Here is a 21,506-nt window from a genome sequence, read left to right as displayed (position 1 = left end):
TTGCGCCAGGATGCCTTCAGGGGACTCGCAGGGCGCCCGCCGTCCCGGGCAGCCCCGGGGGTCGCTCCCCGCCGGCAGCCAGCGCCCGCGGGCCCGGGGCGGCAGCTGCCGGCCACACTCGGCTCGGCGGGGCCAGGGTGGGCGCGGAGGCGGTGCGACCCCCGCCCGGGGCACCTCCCTGCGCCGCGGCCGCCGCCGCCGTGCCCGCCCCGCCGCTCCGCCCCGCCGCCCTCCGCCCGGCTGCGCCCCGCCCCGCCGGCAGCCCCGGGCCCGCCCCGTCGGAGGCGCCCCCGCCGCCCCTCTGGGCTGGGGGAGCCGCTGCCGCCGCTCCAGCCCGGCCCGGCCCGTCGCGGAGAGGGGGGGCGGGGAGGAGGAGGAGGAGGAGGAGGAGGGGAGAGGAGAGCGAGAGAGAAAGGGAGGGAGGGAGGGAGCGAGGGAGGAAGAGACAGAGGGGAGAGGAGGGAGGGAGGTGAGGTGCGGTGCCGCCGTCGCCAGCCGCCTTGTCGCTCTGCTTTCTGCCGCCAGTGCGGAGGAGGGGGCAGCCCCCGGCAGGCGTCCCGGCATGCTGAAAGTCACCATGCCCTCCTCCTCCTCCTCCTCATCCTCCTCCTCATCCTCCTCCAGCTCCTCGGCCGCCAGCCGCCCGGGGTCCGCCGCGCCCGACTACTGGATCGATGGCTCCAACAAGGACACCCTGGCCCACTACTTCGAGCTGGAGTCCGAGCTGGGACGGTGAGGCGGCGGCGGGCCGGGCGGGCCGGGCGGGGCGGCGGGCGCGGGGTCGGGGCGCGGGGCGCGGCGCCTCCCCGGGCGGAGCGGCGGGGCCGGGGCTGCCGGGGCTGCATTTCCCCTCCCCGGCGGCGCCGCGTCGCTGCGGCGAGAGCGGCAAAACTTTGGTTTGTCTGAAGGGGATCGGGAGAGCGCGCTGCCTTTCGCGGCGTGTAGGTTTTCGAAGGAAAAATCTACCTCCCGGGAGCCAAGCGGTGCGCGTCCCCAAAAGAAACGAGTGGTTTTCGGGAGGAGGCATCAGTCCGCCTCGGTAAATGCTGGTCCACATAAGCAGCTTTACATTAGTCAGGTTACCTGTATATTTGCAGAGTCTAGACCCAGGACTGTATCAGTTGAATGGTAGGCATCACTTTGAGAGCACTAAAATGCCAGGTTTTTGGCAGCCTCACTTCATACAAGACCTTTTGTTGTTACCGCCCGTATCAGCACCTTTAGACCTTGTGCTGGCAAAACTCCCACCCCAGACAGGAGTCCATGAACAGGCCTCTGCAGGCAGAGGCTTTTCGTTGGAGTGCAGTGCAGAAGAGTGAGCCTCGTGCATGTTCATTCATGAATTCTGCGCTACTGCCCTAATGCTTCTGCTGGGCAGCCTAAAGGTCCCAAGTGTTCCATTTTTTAAAAATCTGAAGTCCAATGTAAAATGCTATGCCTGTATCTAATGTGTGATTTTTACTCTATAAATACAGTTGGTGGTTTATGTTGAATCTGTGGGTAGAAAATAACCTGTGTGTAGGGGAAAAGTGAAAAATGATAGCTTTTTAAAGGGTTTATGGTAGATGACTTAAATCTGTAAAACAGCAGGTAATAAGTAGCAATTGACAATTTTTTCAGTGATAGAGTATTAAAATCCTGGGTGGCTGTGGGAAATTTGCAGGTAATAACATGGTTGCCTTGGTACAGTATTTCTGCAGAAAGGGCATGCAGTGAAAGTTACTGCCACAAAGCATACCTGTGCTTGTTGAGCTGTAACTGGTAGGGGCAGGAAAGGCATAGAAATACACAATAATATCATTCTTGGCTTGCTGGCTAGGTCTTAAGCATCTGCTGCTGCCTTTTTGCCACTATTGCTACTCATGCTAGCCAGGTTTAAATAGGCATAGGTTTATGTATGCTCACCACGTTTATACTTGACTTCACTGTGCACCTATGCACAAACATAAAAATGTAAAACATGAAATATTGTTGTGTCAGTTTTATGTTCAAAATTGGCCAAAAAAAATTGTGTAGTGCCAAATAACAGCAGTTGATACCAACTCTGTTGCCTGGATTAATACTGTTACGTGTGGTCTGTCTAGAATCCTTTCAGCATGTGTGATAGTGACTGTGGGTTTCATTTAAGAATAGTCTGTATTGGTGATACATCATGGGTTTCTGGTGTAACTTGGAAAGGGGTTTTAAAATGTGAACTCTCCTGTGTGAGGAAGGAAAAGTTAATGAAAGCTGAGGTGCAGTGGGCTTTTCTACCTTGCAAGGTGAGGCAGTAGATGCTGAAACCCTAACAAGGTTTGAATAAGGAAAATAACTGCACCCAACTAGTGTAGAGGTGCGAGTCACTACGTCTGCTCTGCTGTTGGATAGAACAAGGAAATAATGTTTAAAACAAAAGCACAAAGAAAACCAATAAGAACTTATATCTTAATCAAAGAATGTGAAGTAGGGAAGGGAGAGAGAAGAACTCAGAGGAGTACATGCTCTGAGGGGAAATCACACCAGTGGGTATGGCAGTGAGATCTTGATCCCAAGGTCCCAAAGCTAGATCCTTTCAGAGCCAGCATCCAGAGTGCTGATGTTAATCTCAGACCCCCTCTGATAGCCCAGGTGTGTCTTAGCAAATCTATAAGCAGATCCAACAATCCTTCTTGGTTCCTAAGTCTAATATAAAACTACTGTTTTCTCTTGGTAACCTTGTGTCCAACCTTTTAATTGTGGAGATGATTTTGAGTACCTCTACCAAAAAAATACCCATTGCTTAGGTTAGAGGTGGTGAAAGTATGTCATGTGAGGCTGAAAAATGTGGGTTTGTTATCCTTTTAGATGCGGTAAATGAAAACAGCATACTAAAATAACCAACTGGAGACACTATCCTAAAATATCTTTAACAAGTACAGGGACTGGAAGATGTCTTGTGTCAGACTGCAAAGACCTACATTTGGACAGCTGTTGCCTAGTTTGGGAGTTCCCTTTAGGAAGGAGTGCCCTTTCTGCAAAGTATGTCTGGCAAATCGTGAAGCCATCATAGTCAATAATTCTTCCTTGTGTGACCAACTAAAGAGTCGGGGGAGAAACGGGGGGAAGCTCCTGCTAGCAAGAAAAATAATAAATGTCTAAAAGCTTGGGTAGAAGTAAACAGTTGTCTTTCAACAGTGGAGTTCCACAGGGATCGGTTCAGGTGTCTATGCTGCTCAGCGTGTTCATAAAGGGGTCGGACAGTGATATTTGATGGTCTTACTAAATTATTGAGGGTTTTAAAGACAACCTTGCCTATAAAGAATTGCAGAAAGACCTTATTGGACTGATAGGGCATTTAAAATGGTGGATGAAGTTCAGTTTAGATAATTATTTCTCCTCCACCCCCATTTCATTTTGGCTCCCCCCCCCCCCCCAAGTAAATCCTGTAGTGAGGTTGAGACAGAGATCTCTGGAGACATGTGTGCATGTGTGGCATGGATGGAACACCTGTCTAGAGGTGATTGTTCACTCTTTTCTTTGATGCAGGCTCTGCAGGGCATCTGACAAAGCTAGCAAGTCAAAAATGAGCCTCGGGAGGTAAGGCCATTTCAGCTCAGTGTGTAGTTAAGTGGTGGAACTCCGGGCTCCTGGATACTATGGGCACTGAAAGCTCACATGGATTTAATGGGCAGCTAAGCAAGTTGAGGAAATCCATTAAGACTGATCAAATGTGAAGATACTAGCTATTGAACTGTCAGTTGTTGAACGTTATCAGAATATTTTTTGACAGTACTGATACAGGTTTACTTCTGTTCTTATAATCTTGAGGTTAAAAGCATTCTGGGATAGGCAGGCTTTTACTGTGACCCAGGACAGCTATTTTTGTGTTCTACTGAATGCCTGGCTAGTTCACCATACTTTTAGTCCATTTCTGACAAGTTGGTTTTGTGCGTACCACATAACAGGAGTTAAGAATGCTGTAAAGATGAAATTTTGGTCTTTGCTTTACAAAGAGTATCTGTTCCTTCTCGGAAGGTTGCAACACTGTTCAGTTGTGGACATTGGAATTCTGTTCTGAGTGTAATCATCTAAAAGGTTATTTTCCACACTTGGAAAAAGATTTTAATAGTTTTAGGTTCTAAACTGGTATGTTCCTTAAAGACTAAAACCTTTTATTAGCCTTATGTAACCATGCTGTATGTTTTGGTACAGAGTTTCTGACTTCAGGATTAGTCTAAAAATAGCATTTGAGTGAAGACGAAATTAAGTAACAATTTTTTCGATACTCGGCAATATTGCAAAAAAGGAATTTCTCTTTGTTGCAATTTCAGTTATGGAATCTTACTTAACATGCACTTCCTTGCCTAACTGTGCCAAAATACATAATTATTTGAGTTGAAACTACCTAATATTGTTATTGTAGGCATATTGCAGATTATTAAATGATCAAGAGCAGCTGGAAGTATTTCCAACTAAATCCTTAGGGCTTTCTTTCAGTTTCAAAGCATGAATTAAATAATAATAGTAGTTTTTAAAAAGCCTTAAGAGTTACAGGCATTTTTCTTTGTGTAAGAACAATAAATCAGGATTTTCCAAGGTTACCTGTTCCTTTGTGGGCAGCCTTTCAATTGTATAATCCTTACTGAGGACCTGAAACCGAAAGGCACCCAGTACTTGCAACTTACCTTGAACTGACAGTGTGAGCTGAATCATAGGTGGTTTCTGTCCGTGAGTTCACAGAGAGAGTTTAAATCCAGTCTGTGGTTTGAACTCAAGATTTCAGTGTGCAGAATGATGTCTCACTCTGTCAATCCTATTTATGAGTGCTGTCGTAGTAGCATCTACTTTTGTAATAGCAGTAGTAGATGAAATCAGGTAACTTCTTTGTATAATTTTATAGAAATGGATTGGTTTTGCACTCAATGGTTTGAAATTCAAGCCTTTTTTTGCTTTGAAAGTATGCCAATTATTTCCCTTTCCATTCCTTCATTAAAAAAAAAAAAGTAAATGGGCTTTTTTTCTGTTCTTCTCAGGAGTCGTTTGTTTTATAGACTGCCGTGTTTATTTTGAAAATCAGTTGCCATTTTGCTTTGAATTTTGCTGTGCATTTAGTGTAGTTCAGTCCCTCCTTCAGTAATACTTTCAATTACTTGCTTGTGACTTTTAGTACTGGACCTGAGGATTTTCCAAAGAGATGCAGGCTTGCGGCTGACAGCACATGGTGCTAGCTGTGTGAATGTGAGCATGGAGTGCTTCGCTGAACTAGGATGAGAATTATCTTTGAGCAGAAACGCCTGCGTAGATTTGCCTGTTCCCTACATCACATCGTGCCATGAACTGTAGCTTGCTTGTTACCCTCTTGCCTTCAGGCAAGCAGCAAGCATTTTCATGCAGGCAGTTCTTGCTGATAGGGAAGGCTGCTGCAGAGGTGGGTCTGAGGCCTTGTTTGGGACTGTTGTGGTAGGTGCATTGGACCTTGGTTTGAGGTGGGAATTTAGGAGATACAGAGGACATGGTATTCTTTTGGTGCTGGCCAAAAGTGGCAGTTCATCGTGGAGAATGGTCTTCATGGATTGCACCAGCCAGCGTAGCCCTCCCTAGCTGAAGATTTTCACTTCCTTTTGCTCTTGAAGGGGTACTGTCCCCCTCACCTTTCCCTTGAACAATGTCCTAAGCATTTGACTGCAGGCTCTTTTATGGCAAACATGTACTTTGCTCCTACTGAAGCAGAGCTGTTGTGAAGTAGAGAATCCAATGCTAAATTGGCCAGAAAGAGGATGTCAGATTTTTGTTAAGCAAGATGCTGCTCTAAGAGAGGGGGAGTCAGCCCCTCTCAAAATACATGTTGATCTACAGTCATAAATAAAAAGTAATATCAAGCAGTGAATGCTTTTTGTGGAAGCTGTATAGCTTCTTAACCCTGATGTTCTGGATGAAATTACTTGCTTTGGTACCAGGAACCTGAACTTGCAATGCCTAGTCCACAGCTTGACAACCAGAGTTCTTTACTCTGTGCAGGGAGAGTATTTTCTTCAGTTTTGTCTGGTTCAGTTCAACAACTGGTTATTTCAGAATTAAAAAAATGGGTGTTGAAAAAGCAAGAAAAGAGAATTTCCTCTATCATTCACTAAATAAAAACCAGTTGAGAGTAGACCTACCATTTCACCTGAGGCTTGCTAATCATGGGGAGAAATGGGCTCAGAGGGTAAATACTTTGAACCTTGCCATGGGAGATTATTATTGACTCAGTTGTCCAAACGCCTACCTTTGGCACAAAGTTATCTGTCTAAACATTATCTCTCTCTGTGTTTCTTAGTTAGAAAACAAGAAAGCTTTTTTTGACTATTTGTTCGCACAGCTGACACTCTATTCTTGTTAGAAAATGACTTTTGAGTTTTACAGACAGTTGTTCAAATCCCTCTGCAGTTGGGATTTGTGGCAAAGCCATTGTTCTGCTGCAGCCAGGAGTTTTGCATTGAACTACAAACTCAACACCTGCTTTGCTAACTCTTAGAAAACAGATGACAAAATATGCGTTTTTCTTAATGGCCTATGTGTATGTCTGATTCCTGCTAATACTGTAACAGTCATTGTCTCTGTCATGCCGTGATGGAAAATAGGTTGTTTGATTCATTCAGCTATGGACAAAGTGTTTGGTTGTCAGCACTTGCGATCAGTCACGTCAGAGAAGCTAACACTACCATAACCACCTTCGTTCAGGAAGAAGTTAACGATTCTGTGGAAGCAACTGCCCAGCTACCTCTGTAAATAAACAGGTTACTTGGTTTTTAATACAGTCAGTAATATATAAATCATAGCTGTATTATATAAAAAATAGTTTGAAACAAGCTTTTCTTCTTCGAAACATGAACTGAAGTAGACTACAGCTAATAGCATGTAGTGGCATGTTTCCAATTAAAGGAGCACTGAGATTTTGTTTGTAACATTGTATTGTACCATTGCTATTTTAAAAAGGCAGTTTGTGGATGTGTCAACACTGAGGTTTTAATTTGGGTAGGGAATGACTTTTGTGAAACAAATGTCCCAATTATCCCCTCTCCCTGTCCCTTGCTTTGCATCAAGGGGCATTCTTGGAGCACATAGAGCAGACAGAATGTAGCTGAACCAGAAGATGCAGTTCAGGTGCACTTAATCCACTCTTGTGAACAATCAGTTCACAGGACCAGATCAGGGCTCATCTGGTGTAAAACCTGCAAAAAAATTGTGTGTTCATATCGGTGTGTTGCCACCATCCATAACAGTGGTGTGCTCCCAATGCACTGCACTACATGCTGCTGCATACCTAGATTATATGTTCTAGTGATACTGTATTTGAATCTAACTGTAGTTAATTGGCAATTTGATTAATGGGATGCTTGTGATATCATGCATTCAACATAATGTGCAGGTCAATGTCTGTCTGCTCAAGTTTTAATTAACTTGGAAGCTAAAGGGAGTATATATTATATAAATCAAAATTCAATACTTAGAGCAAGCATTGAAAGAGTAGTTAGTCATTGCAGAGTATTGCATTGTCTCTGTACTCATAGTAGTTTGTGTACTCAATGCATTGTTCTGTCAATAAACTGAGCCGTTACCTTTTTTCTACGAAAGGAGTGGTGGGGTGGTTTTGAATAGCTGGAATGAATAGATGATCATTCTGTGTAATTTTCACAGCTTTCTTGTGCTTAAAAAAGAGCTATTAGAAATAACAATTCTCTAATATATTTTTTTTATAATTTTTTTTCTTCTGTCAGCCACTATGCATTTTTCTCATTGGTTTATATTATCTTTTTCAATTAAAAAAATATATGTATTTCTAATGGAGAAAATGACTAGCTCTTGAAGTAAGTACTCCTAAGAATACCAAAAATATTTTTTGCATGTAGAGCTTTTAGGAGTTCAAAGTAATGATATCATTTATGTTAGTATGAGAGTAGTCATATTTGAAAAACATTGCAGTAGTCTGCAAGGGGTCAGATACAACAAAAGTTGTTCTTGTAGCTTGTTACAGAGAAAATGATGAAGTATTTTCAAGTTCATTTGAAATCATGATTGTGTAATAAAACTATGTAATTCTGCATGGAGGGTAGGTAAATCTACTAAAGACCTGTGGTTCGAGAAGCAAATACGTGTTCATTCCACTGTGTCTTTTGGTGTGTGTCCAAGTGTGCATAGTATTGTGTAAGCGATTGTAATGGACACAATTCATAGGTAGAATTTTGCCAGTAACAGATGCTTGAATGCTTGCTCACATGGCAAAAAGCCACATTTGAAAAGATCACCAGTTGTCAGTGGCGGTCAGTGAAAAAATACTCGCTGTTTGCTCTAGCTTGTGCCCCATCTGTGGAAGTCCAGGTACTTGCTAGAAAGGACTAGCTATCCTCTCCAGTTACTCAGATTGAAGAGGTTTTATCTTCCCGAATGTTGTATGAAAAGGTCAAGCAGGAAATGGAAAAAAAAAAAATAGTCATCCCCTCTCCTAGTTTTGTTTATAGTACAACAGATTGAGCTGGCTTTATTGCAGTAAACCTGAACAATTCTTCTGTGGTGGTCTGCTAGCCGGAAGTTTGGCCCGGCTGTGGGAAAGTGATCTTCTGACACTGCACATTGTGTGGAAAAAAGTGCAAAGATCTGAATATTATTTTAATCTATATATGTACAATATGTATGTACCATTAGTGGGAGTTAATATTGCATAAAAAGAAAGAATATGTACTCCCTTTTGCTTTCACAACAAAGCAGAATTTAAACATAAACCTGCATATTTGTTGTTGACTTCTTTGTTTAGGCATTCTTATCATGCTTCCTTTCTTCACAATAAGCAGACCTTCATTAGCTGAGCAATCACTGATTTCACAAGGGATATTTTTTTACAGTACAGTGATGCTCATTCTGAGAAAGGGTAACCAAATGTTCTGTGTGTTTCCAAATGTTGATGCTGCTTTTGATTTTTGATTTGTCTAATAACTTTTAGAATATTTGTGGTTTCCCTGTCTCCTCCATTTAAAAAAAAAAAAAAAAAAGTAAGAATGACAGCTTTTACAACCAGTCATCAATAGTTGGAAAGACTCTTACTTTTGTTGTTAGTGAGCCTTCATTTGGCCTGGCATGATCAGTGTCCCCAGCCAGTCAGTAATCACCAGAAAATGCATTTTAACTTGCTGGTTACTGCTCTTAAAAACTAAACTAATCTCTAATTTATAAGGATTCTTTTTTATTATTATTATTCGTTGTTCTTTGGAGTTTAAGCTAGCAGCTTGGTGAAATCTGAGCTGGAGAATCATTAAGAATTTAATTTAGGGGGTTTTGTGTTGTCAAAGCACATCATTTTCTTTTTGTCGCTTTTGCCTTACTTTTGTAATTCAGTGTTAAGAGAGATCTATCAGAGTGACACCACCTTTGGCAAAAGTGCACAGGATGTGTTTTCCCAGAGTTCTATCTCTGTAGCTTTTAAACCTCCAAAAACTCACCTGAACAAGGCAAGAAAAGCATACTTGTTCCTTGCTCTGTTCCAAGACTGCAGTTCATTATCTGTGATGCTCTCCCAGCTTTCTGATGTAGGAAATAAGATCTGTTTTGGAAGGTGTTTTGTTGAAATGGGATTAATGGGGAAGGTTCTTCTCAGAATGGTATCTCAGCTAGCAGCATGCTCCAGAGCAGCCCGAACATACTGTAACTGCTGAGGATTATGTGTTTTAAGGACAGACTGACATTTCCCTTGAATTTACTGGAATATGTAGGAAGGTTGTCGTCATGCACACGGAAACTTAATTCTTTTTTCCTGGTTAGCTATGGGGTTTTTAAGATCTCTTAGCATGAGGCAATGAGAAAGATCATTGAGAATGAACAATCCAAGACCGTTTTCAAGTGTGGGTTTTTTGATCAAATTATACATTACATTTGCTCGATTTCTTAGACTATATAATGTTCAAATCAGAAAGGTGGAGTAGTGGTGACATAATACTATACCAATGAGCATGGCAAATGAGTCTTTTGGTTATAGAATGAATGCAAAAATTGTGTTGTTACTGTCATAGGTTGCTACCAGTTAAAACACATAAACTACTGGGCACCATCAATATTTGCATCTATTGCCTTGAGAATAGGTTGCTGAGGTGTTGTTGCTTTTTGTGTAAACTAATCCGAAGTTAGAAGACCCTACAACAATATGATTTTGAAAGGGACCGTTCAACCTGTAACAATCAAAGCCTTTGTCTCTTTGAATTTCATCTGCATGGGATAACAGGAAAGAAATTATTTGGCATGAACCACCAAATTATAAGGTTGGAGTTGTATGCTAATTCTGACACAAGTGAAGTAGCCACCTGAACAACATAATGCTCTACCTTCTAAGCTGTCCTCCTTTCACATGTCTGGTTATCCATGCTAGAACTCCAGAACCGTAAGATGTGAAATAAAAGATAAGGAAAATAGGAACCCTGCTGAGGAAAAAAATTATAAAACATGCTGCCTTTTGACAGTTTACTGTCTGTCTATTAGGGTTGTGGATTTTTGGGGTTTTTTTTTGGGGGGGGGGTTGGTGTTGGCTTTTTTTGGGGGGGTAAAACATCAGTAAAAGCAAATCCAAGATTTATAATACAAATCCTCAAAAACAACAGCATTAAAATTTAAGCCTTTCAACAAATGTATAGTCTGTGCTTCAATGCATACCTTGCTGTGAGCATCCATATGCCACAGGTAAGATGCCAGAACTGCAACTTTACTTCAGGATTGATGTCATCTCCACAATCCTTTTCCCCAATCTCTCCTCACTAGAAACATGTGATGCCTCCCTTCTCTGCCCTCTCTCCAGGCATTGGGAGAAAAAGCAGTTTAGGGAAGAGGCATCATTCCATCATTCTAAAACAGATCGTGTGTCTCCCCCCCCCGCAATAATTTTTCCTTCTTGCAAGTGTTTGTACTTTCTTCTCAGTTCAGATCATCAGGAACACACCAGTACTGTTACTTATGTTCAGTCTTCTGATGTTTAAAGCGTATCCGTGTGTGCCTGGTTCACAGCTTTTGCAAACTCATACTTGAAATACTCAGTTGATTGTGGTTTTATTCATGAAGATGACCCGCATTGCTCCACAGATTTTAGCAGAACAGAATACTGCATAAAAATGTACAGATGTCCTGAATTTATGTTTTATAATGAGGCAGCACTATATTATGTGACTGAGGGGCATCAGTCAATCAGATTAGTTGCATCAAACTGTGAATTGCTTGTTGACATTTGGTCATTTATTAAAAGCCAGGAACGTTGACATTACTAGATAACACATTCATGTAAAGAAGCTTGGACCAGCCCAGAAATTACATGCAGGAATTCCAATTTAATCTAAATAAATTACTTTCAATGAACAATTTTGCACTCTTGAATGGAAATAAAAGTGTGCAAGATCTTAATGAATATTCTTGGAATAAGAAGTCTGGTATTATCTTAAAGTACTTCTGAAATAATATTCGTACTGATTTGTCTTTAATTAGTCCTTGTTAATGGAGGCACACTGCCAGTACCAAAGAATGTGCTATGTGATTTTATTTTGTGTTTAGCTGTAAAAAATTTCTAATACTGTGTTGAAAGAAGTGGACTTGCATACCCCTTCTGCGGAAGGCTGGCCATAAATTGTGCAACTTTTGGTTGATAATGAGACCTTGTAGCTGCTTATATTCTTTGAAGGTTAATTATTTCAGTTTTATTCAAATGAGAGTGTCTTTTTCTGATTCTCTGTATATGCAAGCCGGTGTTTGCTGTTTCTTACTTATTGTGTCCTGCACCAGTCTAACATTGTGGACCAATGAGAGCATTTTAAGATCAACCTTTGGGCCAGAAATTTGTTTTAAGAACAAGCATTGGACCAGAAACTATTACAATTATTTTGGCACACATTGTGGTTTTTTTTAATGTGGTGGATTACATAGTTTTGTTCTTCTGCAGAGAAAATGGATGTCTGGGTAAGGCTTTTAAGGCCTCAAGATAGTCTGCCATGGATAAGTACTGATTGGTTTTTTTTTTTTTGGGGTTTTTTTTTCAGTCTATCGACTTGTTTTCTAGATTAATGAACCACAATTCTGATCTGGTATACAGTGCTTTACAGGTGTTTGTTTTCTTGAATTAGAACATTTGCTTGTCAGCTTGCCACATTGTGCAAGAATGATTTGCTGAAGCTGAACACAAACCAAGTTGAAAATCATTATCATCATCTAAGTTCAGAGACCTGTAAGATACTGATGCATGAATGTTTTTACCTGCTAGTTCCATTGGATGCTCCCCGACCCCGTTGTGTGCTGTAGGGACAGCGGGTGATCAGTCTTCACTCTCTTAATTCTCTTCAAACCCTCATGAATTTCTGGCTTAGTAAAACTGAAAACTGAAGGGCTGCAAAGCTGATTTTGTTATGGGAAACACTTTATGGTGTAGATACTGATGATCATTTAGGAAATTAATAATGATTAATTTTGTTTAGTGGCTTTAGGTTTCAGGTGGTCAGAAACATAATAAAGGTGGGTTTTGTCTTGTCTTGTTTTCCTGGGATTCTTTGCTGCCTGATGGAAGCTGCAAATGTTTATGGAGCACTCTGTTCGCTATACACTGTTCTGTTATCTAACTGGCAGGGGACTGAGTTGAAAGAGGAAGTCAGATTTGCTCTTCACAAAATATTGTTAGAACAGCAAGTCTTGGAGCAACACTTCTGATACTAAAAAGGCAATAATAACTTCATTTTGTTTGCTGCAGCAGGGGGGAAGGCTTTTAAATTTATTGCATCTGATTCTCCCTTCACAGCAATTTAATTCAAGAATATCTTAACTGCAAACAGAATTTGGATTGGTAGTTAAAATTAATAATCAGTGAATGGTGTCTAAGATCAGTAATCAATTGCCAGATCGGGTCAACGTGTAATGGAAAATCTGCAATGAAAGAGATACCTTGAAATTCACTGGTATGTTTTCTGATCGGACTCTCATGGACATAAAACCCATCTCCATCTCTGTATTATGGTGGTATCTCCATAATAAATATGCAGGTAAATAATTTTTTGAATTTAAATTCAGATCCATCTCTATGCATAATTCATATCATAGGTGTTCAACAGTATGTGGAACAGGAATAAAACTGAGTGAAAAAGACAGTTTTATTCATTACTATAAAAGCTTGCTCACAGAGTTGGTTTGATTGGCACTAACATAAAAAGAATACTCTTCTATTTTCAGACAATCATTCATTCGAAATCACAAAACAACCTTGGTCATCTCTTCCTCCACTTTATCCTCCTCCTCAGCACAACACTTTCTTTTTGACCATTTCAGTCTTCAGCTTGTATAGTTAAAAGGAATTAGCTCATGTTCCTTGAAATTGATTTTATTCTATATAAGTGTATTTTTATTGTTCTTGCAACATTTATGTATTAAAAATGTGTTATGCATGACTTTAGAAACAAAGAAGTGTTGTTTCTGATGGAAGCAGTCATATTAAGATGTGTTTCCTTTGCAGTTGACCATCTAAAGTAGAGCTGGTAAAACTTGTTCTTTAAATAAATAGTCCAACAAATCTTACTTTTTCCTCCTGTTAGTCCCAATTTTGTTAACTGATTATGTTTTTTATTTTTGAACGAATACAATAAATACTTATCAGATAGCCTGTTTAAATAGTTTGCCATAGTGCTTCTTATGATCCGTATTTTAACTGTATTGAGTAACTAGCAAGACCATTTAATTGTGTTTTTCCATAGTCACAGTCGAAACAGAATAATAATGATTAGCACAATGTGTTAGTCATCCACGATGGCATGCAGCCATTGGAAGACCATATTGCATGCTTGAGAGTCATGCCTGTTAAGGTTTGTTTTATCCACATATTCATATCTTTACAATAGTGAAACAGCAGATTTGAAAACTCCAGAATTTCCATCCCATGATAAATTTCAGTATTTTGGCATTTGTTTTTGAGTTAGGATGAGCAATTGAAGTATTGGCATGGTGTGGATAAGGGACAGTTTCACAGCATGGAATTTTTCAACAATTATGAATTAAAATTTACAAACATTTTCACATTTTACATTTTGTGTTAATTAAAGACAGTCTTGACTCAAAGTAACCAGATTGCAAGAACAAACTACATTTTATCTCTTTTACCATGGTGCCTTATGAGAGTTTTGATGCAGGTCCCTCTCTTAACTGTTTTCACCTTCTTTCTTTGATTCCGGCTTGGACTGTGTTTTACATGTTACACCAAAAGACGTGCAGCTTTGATATATTTTCCTACTGTAACATAGGGAGGTTGCAGAAGCTGTGTTTATGTGCTGACTCCAGTTATAAAATTCTCAGACTTTCCTAATAAGAACAATAAACATTATTGAATGGGATGGGATCCCATTTGCCTTTCTCATAGCTCCTATCTTGGTAGTTTGTAGCTGTCAGGTTTTTTGCTGCCCAGATTGTTTGTCTTCTGTTTTCCTTCTCTGAGATTGATGAGACTTGTATTTTACAGCTTAGTTCTTGTTATTTGTCTGTAATGCATGATTTTGCTGAATTGTATCCCTTTTGTCTTTCTCCTGCTCCCCAGGTAGTAAGTACAGTTTTTCCTTTCTGATACTACAGCCCTCTTCCATATTGCCAATGCCTCCCCAGCTTTGTCATCAGCAAACTGAGTCAGCATACTCATAAGTTTATGCCAAAGTCAATAACTACAATATTAAATAAGATATATAACAAACTGAAGGCATATTGCTCAAATGTGCATGTTGGGAAAAAAATAGAAACACTGAAGTAAAAAGCAGTGTGTTTCTGGCAAGCTTTTGATGAAGGTTAGATTGCATAGGCAAATTTTCTAGAGAGATAAAAAAAATCCTAAAAGGAAATGGTTTATAAAACTGCTCCCCTCTATGCCATTATCCCACTCAAACTGAAACTGAAAAAAAATCAGTATTCTTGCAGCATTGCTCATACCAAGGATGAATCTGTTCCATTACATTCTTTTGGTGACTCCTTGCTTCTTTAACCAAGGATGTCTATGGTTATTTTCACCTTCCTTTCCTCCCTAACTCCTAAGAAAGTGCTCTCAATTGTCTTTATGCAAAAAGGAAAAGATTTTCTCCACTGGACTTAATGGTTGCAACTTCAGAAGCTGAAGAATGGGGCATTCTACACCTATCTTCTTGTGATGAGTGCCGAACAGGGTGTAATCGGTATGCTAGTCATTGGTATGCTAGTCATTGGTATGCTAGTCAGAAAGCTGATAGAAATCTTGATGTTTCAGGGAAAGTGAGGGATTAGATTTCATTATGCAGGTAGGTGTCTACCAGCATCCCATCTTCCTCCTTTTCATTTTTGGAATGTGGATTAAGTGTGGATAAATATAATGGCTCCTGAATGTAGGAGGACTCGGCTCCTGTAACTCTTGTCAAACAAAAATGAAGAATAGCATGCTTTTAAGTGGCACTTGAAAATTATGTGGGTCTGAGTTATAGGACCTGGTTTGTCCCCGTTTTTTATCCAGCCAGCATAATAATTGCAGATGTGAAAAGCGACTGCAACAGTGGCATAAAATGCTTGCCTTCATATGTATTATGAAAAATCCCGCTCAAAACTTATTTGTAAATTTTTCATCTGGAAAATACGCTGTGGAGGAATTGGGTTCCTTTAGTCCAACAGATGGTGCCGGGGAAAGGTGGTGATAGTTCTCCAACAGAGAACCACTCCTGTGAGGTAGAATAATTCACTTAAATTTAAGAACTCCTCCTGCATGCAAAGAAGGAGAGAAGTAACTTGACCACGATTACAACAAACCCTGTAATTTAGAAGAAACTATCTACCCATGTGTAGTTCTGTAATAGCCTTTTCAATATGAGCAGGAGAGACAAGAAATGTGCCTAAAAATGGTATATGATCATTTTGTGAAAGAAACTGTACAACATGGTTGCCCATGTTACCAGTCTTGGTGACTCGGCAGAGTTCTTCCTGTGTATCTTCAGAATAACTGCATTGATTTTCAGTGTCTGCTTGTTGATAGCAGTAGGTTCAGTATTGATTTGTTGACATCACCAAGGGATCAGTTAAATTATCCGAGCCACATTCTTATCTCAAATTGAAATTATCTTTTTGGGGCTGATGTTGTGGTCTTCTGCATCCTTAATGTCTGGCGGAAGATGTATCTAAACTGCAGATGTTGCTTTCAGATGAGCATATAGCACACTGGGTATGTGTGTTACTGTGTTTAAAGGAAACTTAAATTTGCCTTTCAGTAACAATCAACTCTAATGATACCATGGATATGCTTTTCATTCCAGTTGTGGAGATATCTTGTTTGGAAACACTACACATTTGTTTTCCGAACTTCCAGCCATGTCAAAACCTAAAAATAATTTTAAAAATCACATTTCAAAATCCTGTTTTCTCTATACTGACTAATGTATGCGTATACATTTGCAATAGAAATTTAAAATGAACTATTCATCCTAAAGTTTTTGAGTCTTTATAGTGTAAGAATGGCTGTGCTGGGTCAGGTCAAAGGTCTGTTTAGGCCGAAACCCTGTCTCCATCCATAGTGAGAAGCACATACCTAGAAAGAAGTGTAAGAACAGCATGCATCTAAGAGTACTTGCCCAGAGCAGTCCCTCAATCCTCAGAAATCTGAAGCCAAATCTGAAGCTTCAGCTCTGTATTCATATCAGAATAGCAATGTAGATTTGCATTCAGTGCTCAAGATGTAACACAGGATCACAGAATGGATGATTTTGGCAGGGACCTCTTAAGATCATCTAGTCCAACCTCCCTGCTTAAGCTGGGTCAGCTAGAGGAGGTTTCTCAGGACCTTGTCCAGTGGAGTTTTGAATATGTCCACAAATCAAGATAGTCACACAGTGGATTTATACAGGAAAAATGCTTAATACTTCATAACAGTTGTGTATGGATTGCCTTTTTTTTTTTTTTATAACTAGAATTGGGCATGAAGTTGATTGTTGTGGAACATTTCCTTAGATTTCAAGATTTCTGTGCTTGTAATAATAGGTCACTTAGTCTGTTTAATATATGAAATTAGGATGGTGTTCAATATTCATAATTTTGTATTTATTTACATGGACTTTCACCTGCCATTTAATACTCTGTCACTGAATCTCAGTGGAATCCTCTTCCAGCTCTTCAGTTTGGTAGAAATTTATTATTATGAAGAACTCTGAATACACACACACGCACTCCAACTAGTGTCACCTCCTTTCTCATCTCAGCTCCTGTACTGGCTCATTGAGTAGCAGACAGCAGCTCTGATCTGTCAGACTTCCTGATGACCTCTGTGCACTGGGACAACTGAGCACTTATTCCTTCCCTGTTTTGTGTCTCTTAACCAACTACTAATTAATTTCTGCCTTCTGTGGCTTCCTCAAGAACCTTTGGTGAGGGACCTTGTCAAATAAGTTTTAGAAATCTAAGTAGATCAATCAATCAAATCTCCTTTATTCAAATGCTTGCCAAATCTTTCAAAGAATTTCTGTGGTTTTGAGACATGGCTTCCCTTTGTAGAAGCCACGTTGATCCTTCCCCCGGTTATCATACATATCCATATGTCTACAGATCCTATTCTTGGAGCTTTAAATGACTTCAGCAATATAGAGCAAGGGTACAGTCCTCCAGTTCTCCATGTCTCTCATAACCATTTTTAAAAATTGTCACGTTTGTTTCTTTCCAGTCTAAAAAGGCTAAGTGGTATGCAAGAGGTTAAATATTACCTTAATTTGAGTTATTTCAGCCATGAGTTCAAGTTAATCTGTTAAGTGAGTCTCAGATCAGTGCTCCTCATGTGCTATTGGTCATTTAATCTGTTTGTTCCGTAATCTCTTATGCTGCTTCTCTCTCTCTTCATTTTAAGAGGTTTAAAGACTTTTTTTTTTTTTTCTCCTTTTATCTTCAGAGTAAAGAAAGGTTCTAACATTGGAAAAACTTCAATTTGTTCAACATCAGATGTATCACAGACTGTTCAGTAGACATAAACTTTTTACAGAATTAGAATTTTGTAATCACAGTGCAGCCGCTCTTCACTGTATTACAGCCGTTCCTTGCTGCAGAACACTGTAGAGATTGCTCTCAATGCAGAATATTTTTTCAGTCAGGGGAAAACAGGTAAGATGTTGCTCTCCTGCCACTTGAGGTAAATGCCTGTAAGTAGTATATCTGAGAGAAGAGTGAAGCAGAAACAGATGACTGGTGTTCATCTTTGCAAGATTTCATCCTTTGCTTTCCTTTTACTGTACTTTAGCACCATTTGTGCAAGGTGAAAGTCTTCACATACTTTTACTGGTTATTAAGTCTGTCCACATGGTGTTAGCTACTTTTAAGTCCAGCCAAAGAGGAGTCTGTATGACTAAAGATAAACAAAATTTTGGTGACATTGTTCTGCATCCCTGTGTTGTGACTAACCAGTTCATTTGTCTTTTTGATGAACTGTGCAAAGGACAAAACAGTTTGGGAAGCTGAGAGATAAAAGTTGAATTCCTAGCCAATAGGCAGATTGAGAAAAAATATTTGCTGTTATAGGCATAGGTTTTAGTATAGAAATGGTGAATGAAGATTACAAGTCTTGCATCAAATCTACTGTTTTCCAGTGATGCTGGAACTGATCTGGGTAGAAATTTGTATACCTTGTAAAAGAAGTGGATGTGACTGAATGGTGGGGAAAAATTCTGTCATTATTGGACAGTGAAATTTGTGCCTAAGTTACCTCCATTTGGCCTGACTAAACTATATAAGGAGTGCTTCAGTATCGACTAATCAATAATTTGAATGCTAGTTTCTTGGCTCATTAGTCCTGTCAGCTTGCATTGTGTCAGTGTTCATCTATTACGTTACGTTGCAGTATCAGTTTTGTTGTAGAAAAAACTTGGTGTTGTTTAATCACTTGGAATTAAAAGAGGTAAGTGACAGTATTGACTGAAACTGACTGTGCTTAGCATTGTCCCTAAGACAGTAAGAGTTGCTGTTGTGAACTCTATAATTCATGTAGATGCCATAAATACATGCATGCACACCCACAGGGAGGTACATGCAGGCACAGCGAAGTTGGATGAGAAGCTAACTTGCAAGTTTTTCATATGTAATGACTTTTATGGTTCTGTCTGCTGTCAGATGAATGGGAACCACCAGAAAGTGTGCTCTGCTGAAAATGAAATTAAATGAATAATACATATTTAGAAGCTCAAGTATTTTTCTTTGGAAATGTTTCTTTCAGCTTGTATCAGTGACGGACAACATAGCGTTCTGAATTTAAGCAAAAAACCTCTCCAAAGAGTGTTGGAAGCGGTAGATCATAACAGTTCTTGAGTTCCACTAGAGATAGTAAATGGAGCATTTTAAGTTTTGCCCGGGTAGAATAATAGAATCATTTAGGTTGGAAAAGACCCTTAAGATCATTGACACTACCCATAAACCTGACACTGCCAAGTCCACCATTAAACCATGTCCCTAAACACTACGTCTACATGTCTTTTATATACCTCCAGGGACAGTGACTCAACCACTAACCTGGGCAGTTCCAGTGCTTGACAACCGTGTGGGTGAATAAATTTTTCCTAATATCCAATCTAAACCTCCCCTGGCACAATTGGAGGCCATTTCCTCTTGTCCTATATTGCTATTACTTGGGAGAAGAGACCAACCCCCACCTGCCTACAGCCTCCTCTCAGGGAGTCCTGTTGGCCGCCTGGGCCCCCTGGGCACACTGCTGGCTCTCTCCCAGCCGGCCGTCACCCAGCACCCCCAGGCCCTTTCCCACCAGGCCCTTTCCAGCCGCTCTGCCCCAGCCTGTAGCGCTGCGTGGGGCTGGTGTGACCCAAGGGCAGGACCCGGCGCTGAGCCCTGCTGAACCTCATACAACTGGCTTGGGCCCATCGCTCCAGCCTGCTCAGGTCCCATCTGCAGAGCCTCCTGCCCTCAGGCAGGTCAGCACTCCCCTTGCAACTTGGTGTCATCTGCACACCCACTGAAGGTGCACTTGATCCCCTTGTTCAAACTGTCAATAAAGGTATTAAACAGAACTGAGCCCTGGGGAACACCACTTGCAACTGGTCACCAGCAGGATGTAACTCCATTCACCACCACTTCTTGGGCTCGGACATCCAGCCAGCTTTTCTCCCACCATGGAGTACACCCGTCCAAGCCATGAGCAGCCAGTTTCTCCAGGAGAATGCTGTGGGAGACAGTGTCAAATGCTTTATTAAGGTGAAAGTAGACAACATCCACAGCCTTTCCCTCATCAACTAGGCAGATCATCCTGTTGTAGAAGGAGATCTGGTTCGTCAAACAAATTTAACAAGACACAATTGTTCTTATTAAATGCAGATACTTAAGCGGAATCTGAGTACTTGGAAAACAGACTTTTCTTGCCTGACTGCTACTCTACAGTAAATTCATTGCTCACCTTTTCAGCGAGTAAGAACTTTATTGTACCATCTGCATGTTTAAATAATGATTCTTTCTGTGCATTAGTTCTCTTCCTCCTTTTTAGCAGATTTATTGTAGGGAAATGGTGGTTGTTTCTGCTACACACCACCATACAGGTTATTTGGGAAGCCCAAATAAAGATTCTTTCTATTCAGAGACCTGGCATGTACCCTTGCCATTTAGGGGTGCATAGGTATTCAGAAGGAAAGATGCACAACAAGGCTACCAGCGATAGTTTTAGGGAAGACAAAATGCCTATGAACTGCTGTGAAGTTCCCATTGTTTTGCCTTTGGCAAAGGGAAGGCACAAAGGTACCACCCTCCTGGAGCCTCTGAGCACCTGTGTGGATACTTACAGTTCACGAAGCTTTTCCTGTTAGTTTGCCACCACTTCTCAAGCTAAATTAAAGCTGTCATTGATGTGCCTATACCTACTGTAGTCATACCTTAGAGATACAAAGTTGCATATATGGGGCCACACAAAAATTTGGGGTTGGTTTGTTTGGTTGGTTTTTTTCCCCTGGTATGTAATCATTTAATATCTGTTGGTTTTGTTTGTGGTAACAGTAGTGGTTTTGAAGTAAATGCTAACTGATATTAGAGCTTCAGCTTATCTTTAATTCTGATCATTCATTGAAGGTTTTGAATGTAGAGTAAGTCAAAGGAAAAGACGATTAGTGAAGACCCTGAAAGAAAGAAGAAATTATGAATTATTTTATTTTTTAAAAATATATTTTAAGCCCTGAGAGTTGGATCAAGGTTAGGAGAACCAAAATTTTATCTAACTAATTATCTAATGCCTTGAGAAGCTGCTTAGCTTTTCAAGCTATGTAGACCCCTGCTGTTACCACTAGAAAGAAGCAAACAGTAATCCATCCTGCCTGTGTTGCACACCTGTTTTACAAATAGATGGGTCACCTTCTGAAAGTGCCTCTGTTAACTGCAGAGGATGCTTTGACAGCAGGATTAAACCACATGCTTTTGCACAGCTAACATGAAGAGATTCGTGTCTAAAGATACTGTGCAGCACCTTTGTAAAAGCTATGCTGTAAACTGCTTCCTGCTGGATGAGTTCTGTCTGCCTGGCTGTGATGGGCATGTAAACGTAGTTT

General features: G+C 40.5%; 1 protein-coding gene across 1 annotated transcript in view; it reads left to right on the top strand.

Moving 5' to 3' along the window:
- Positions 1–451: 451 nt before the first annotated feature.
- CAMK4 (calcium/calmodulin dependent protein kinase IV) overlaps positions 452–21,506 on the top strand; it is a 170,194-nt gene continuing 149,139 nt past the window's right edge. Inside the window, exon 1 of the mRNA XM_037373505.1 lies at positions 452–732. Within this exon, the coding sequence (XP_037229402.1) occupies positions 563–732 (170 nt within the window). The 5' untranslated portion in view covers positions 452–562. The remainder of the gene's footprint in view (positions 733–21,506) is intronic.

This window comes from Falco rusticolus, chromosome Z (genome assembly GCF_015220075.1).
Source record: "Falco rusticolus isolate bFalRus1 chromosome Z, bFalRus1.pri, whole genome shotgun sequence".
Taxonomy (NCBI): domain Eukaryota; kingdom Metazoa; phylum Chordata; class Aves; order Falconiformes; family Falconidae; genus Falco; species Falco rusticolus.
The sequence above is the reverse complement of the archived record's forward strand: the minus strand, read 5'-3'. Positions and strand labels throughout refer to the sequence as shown.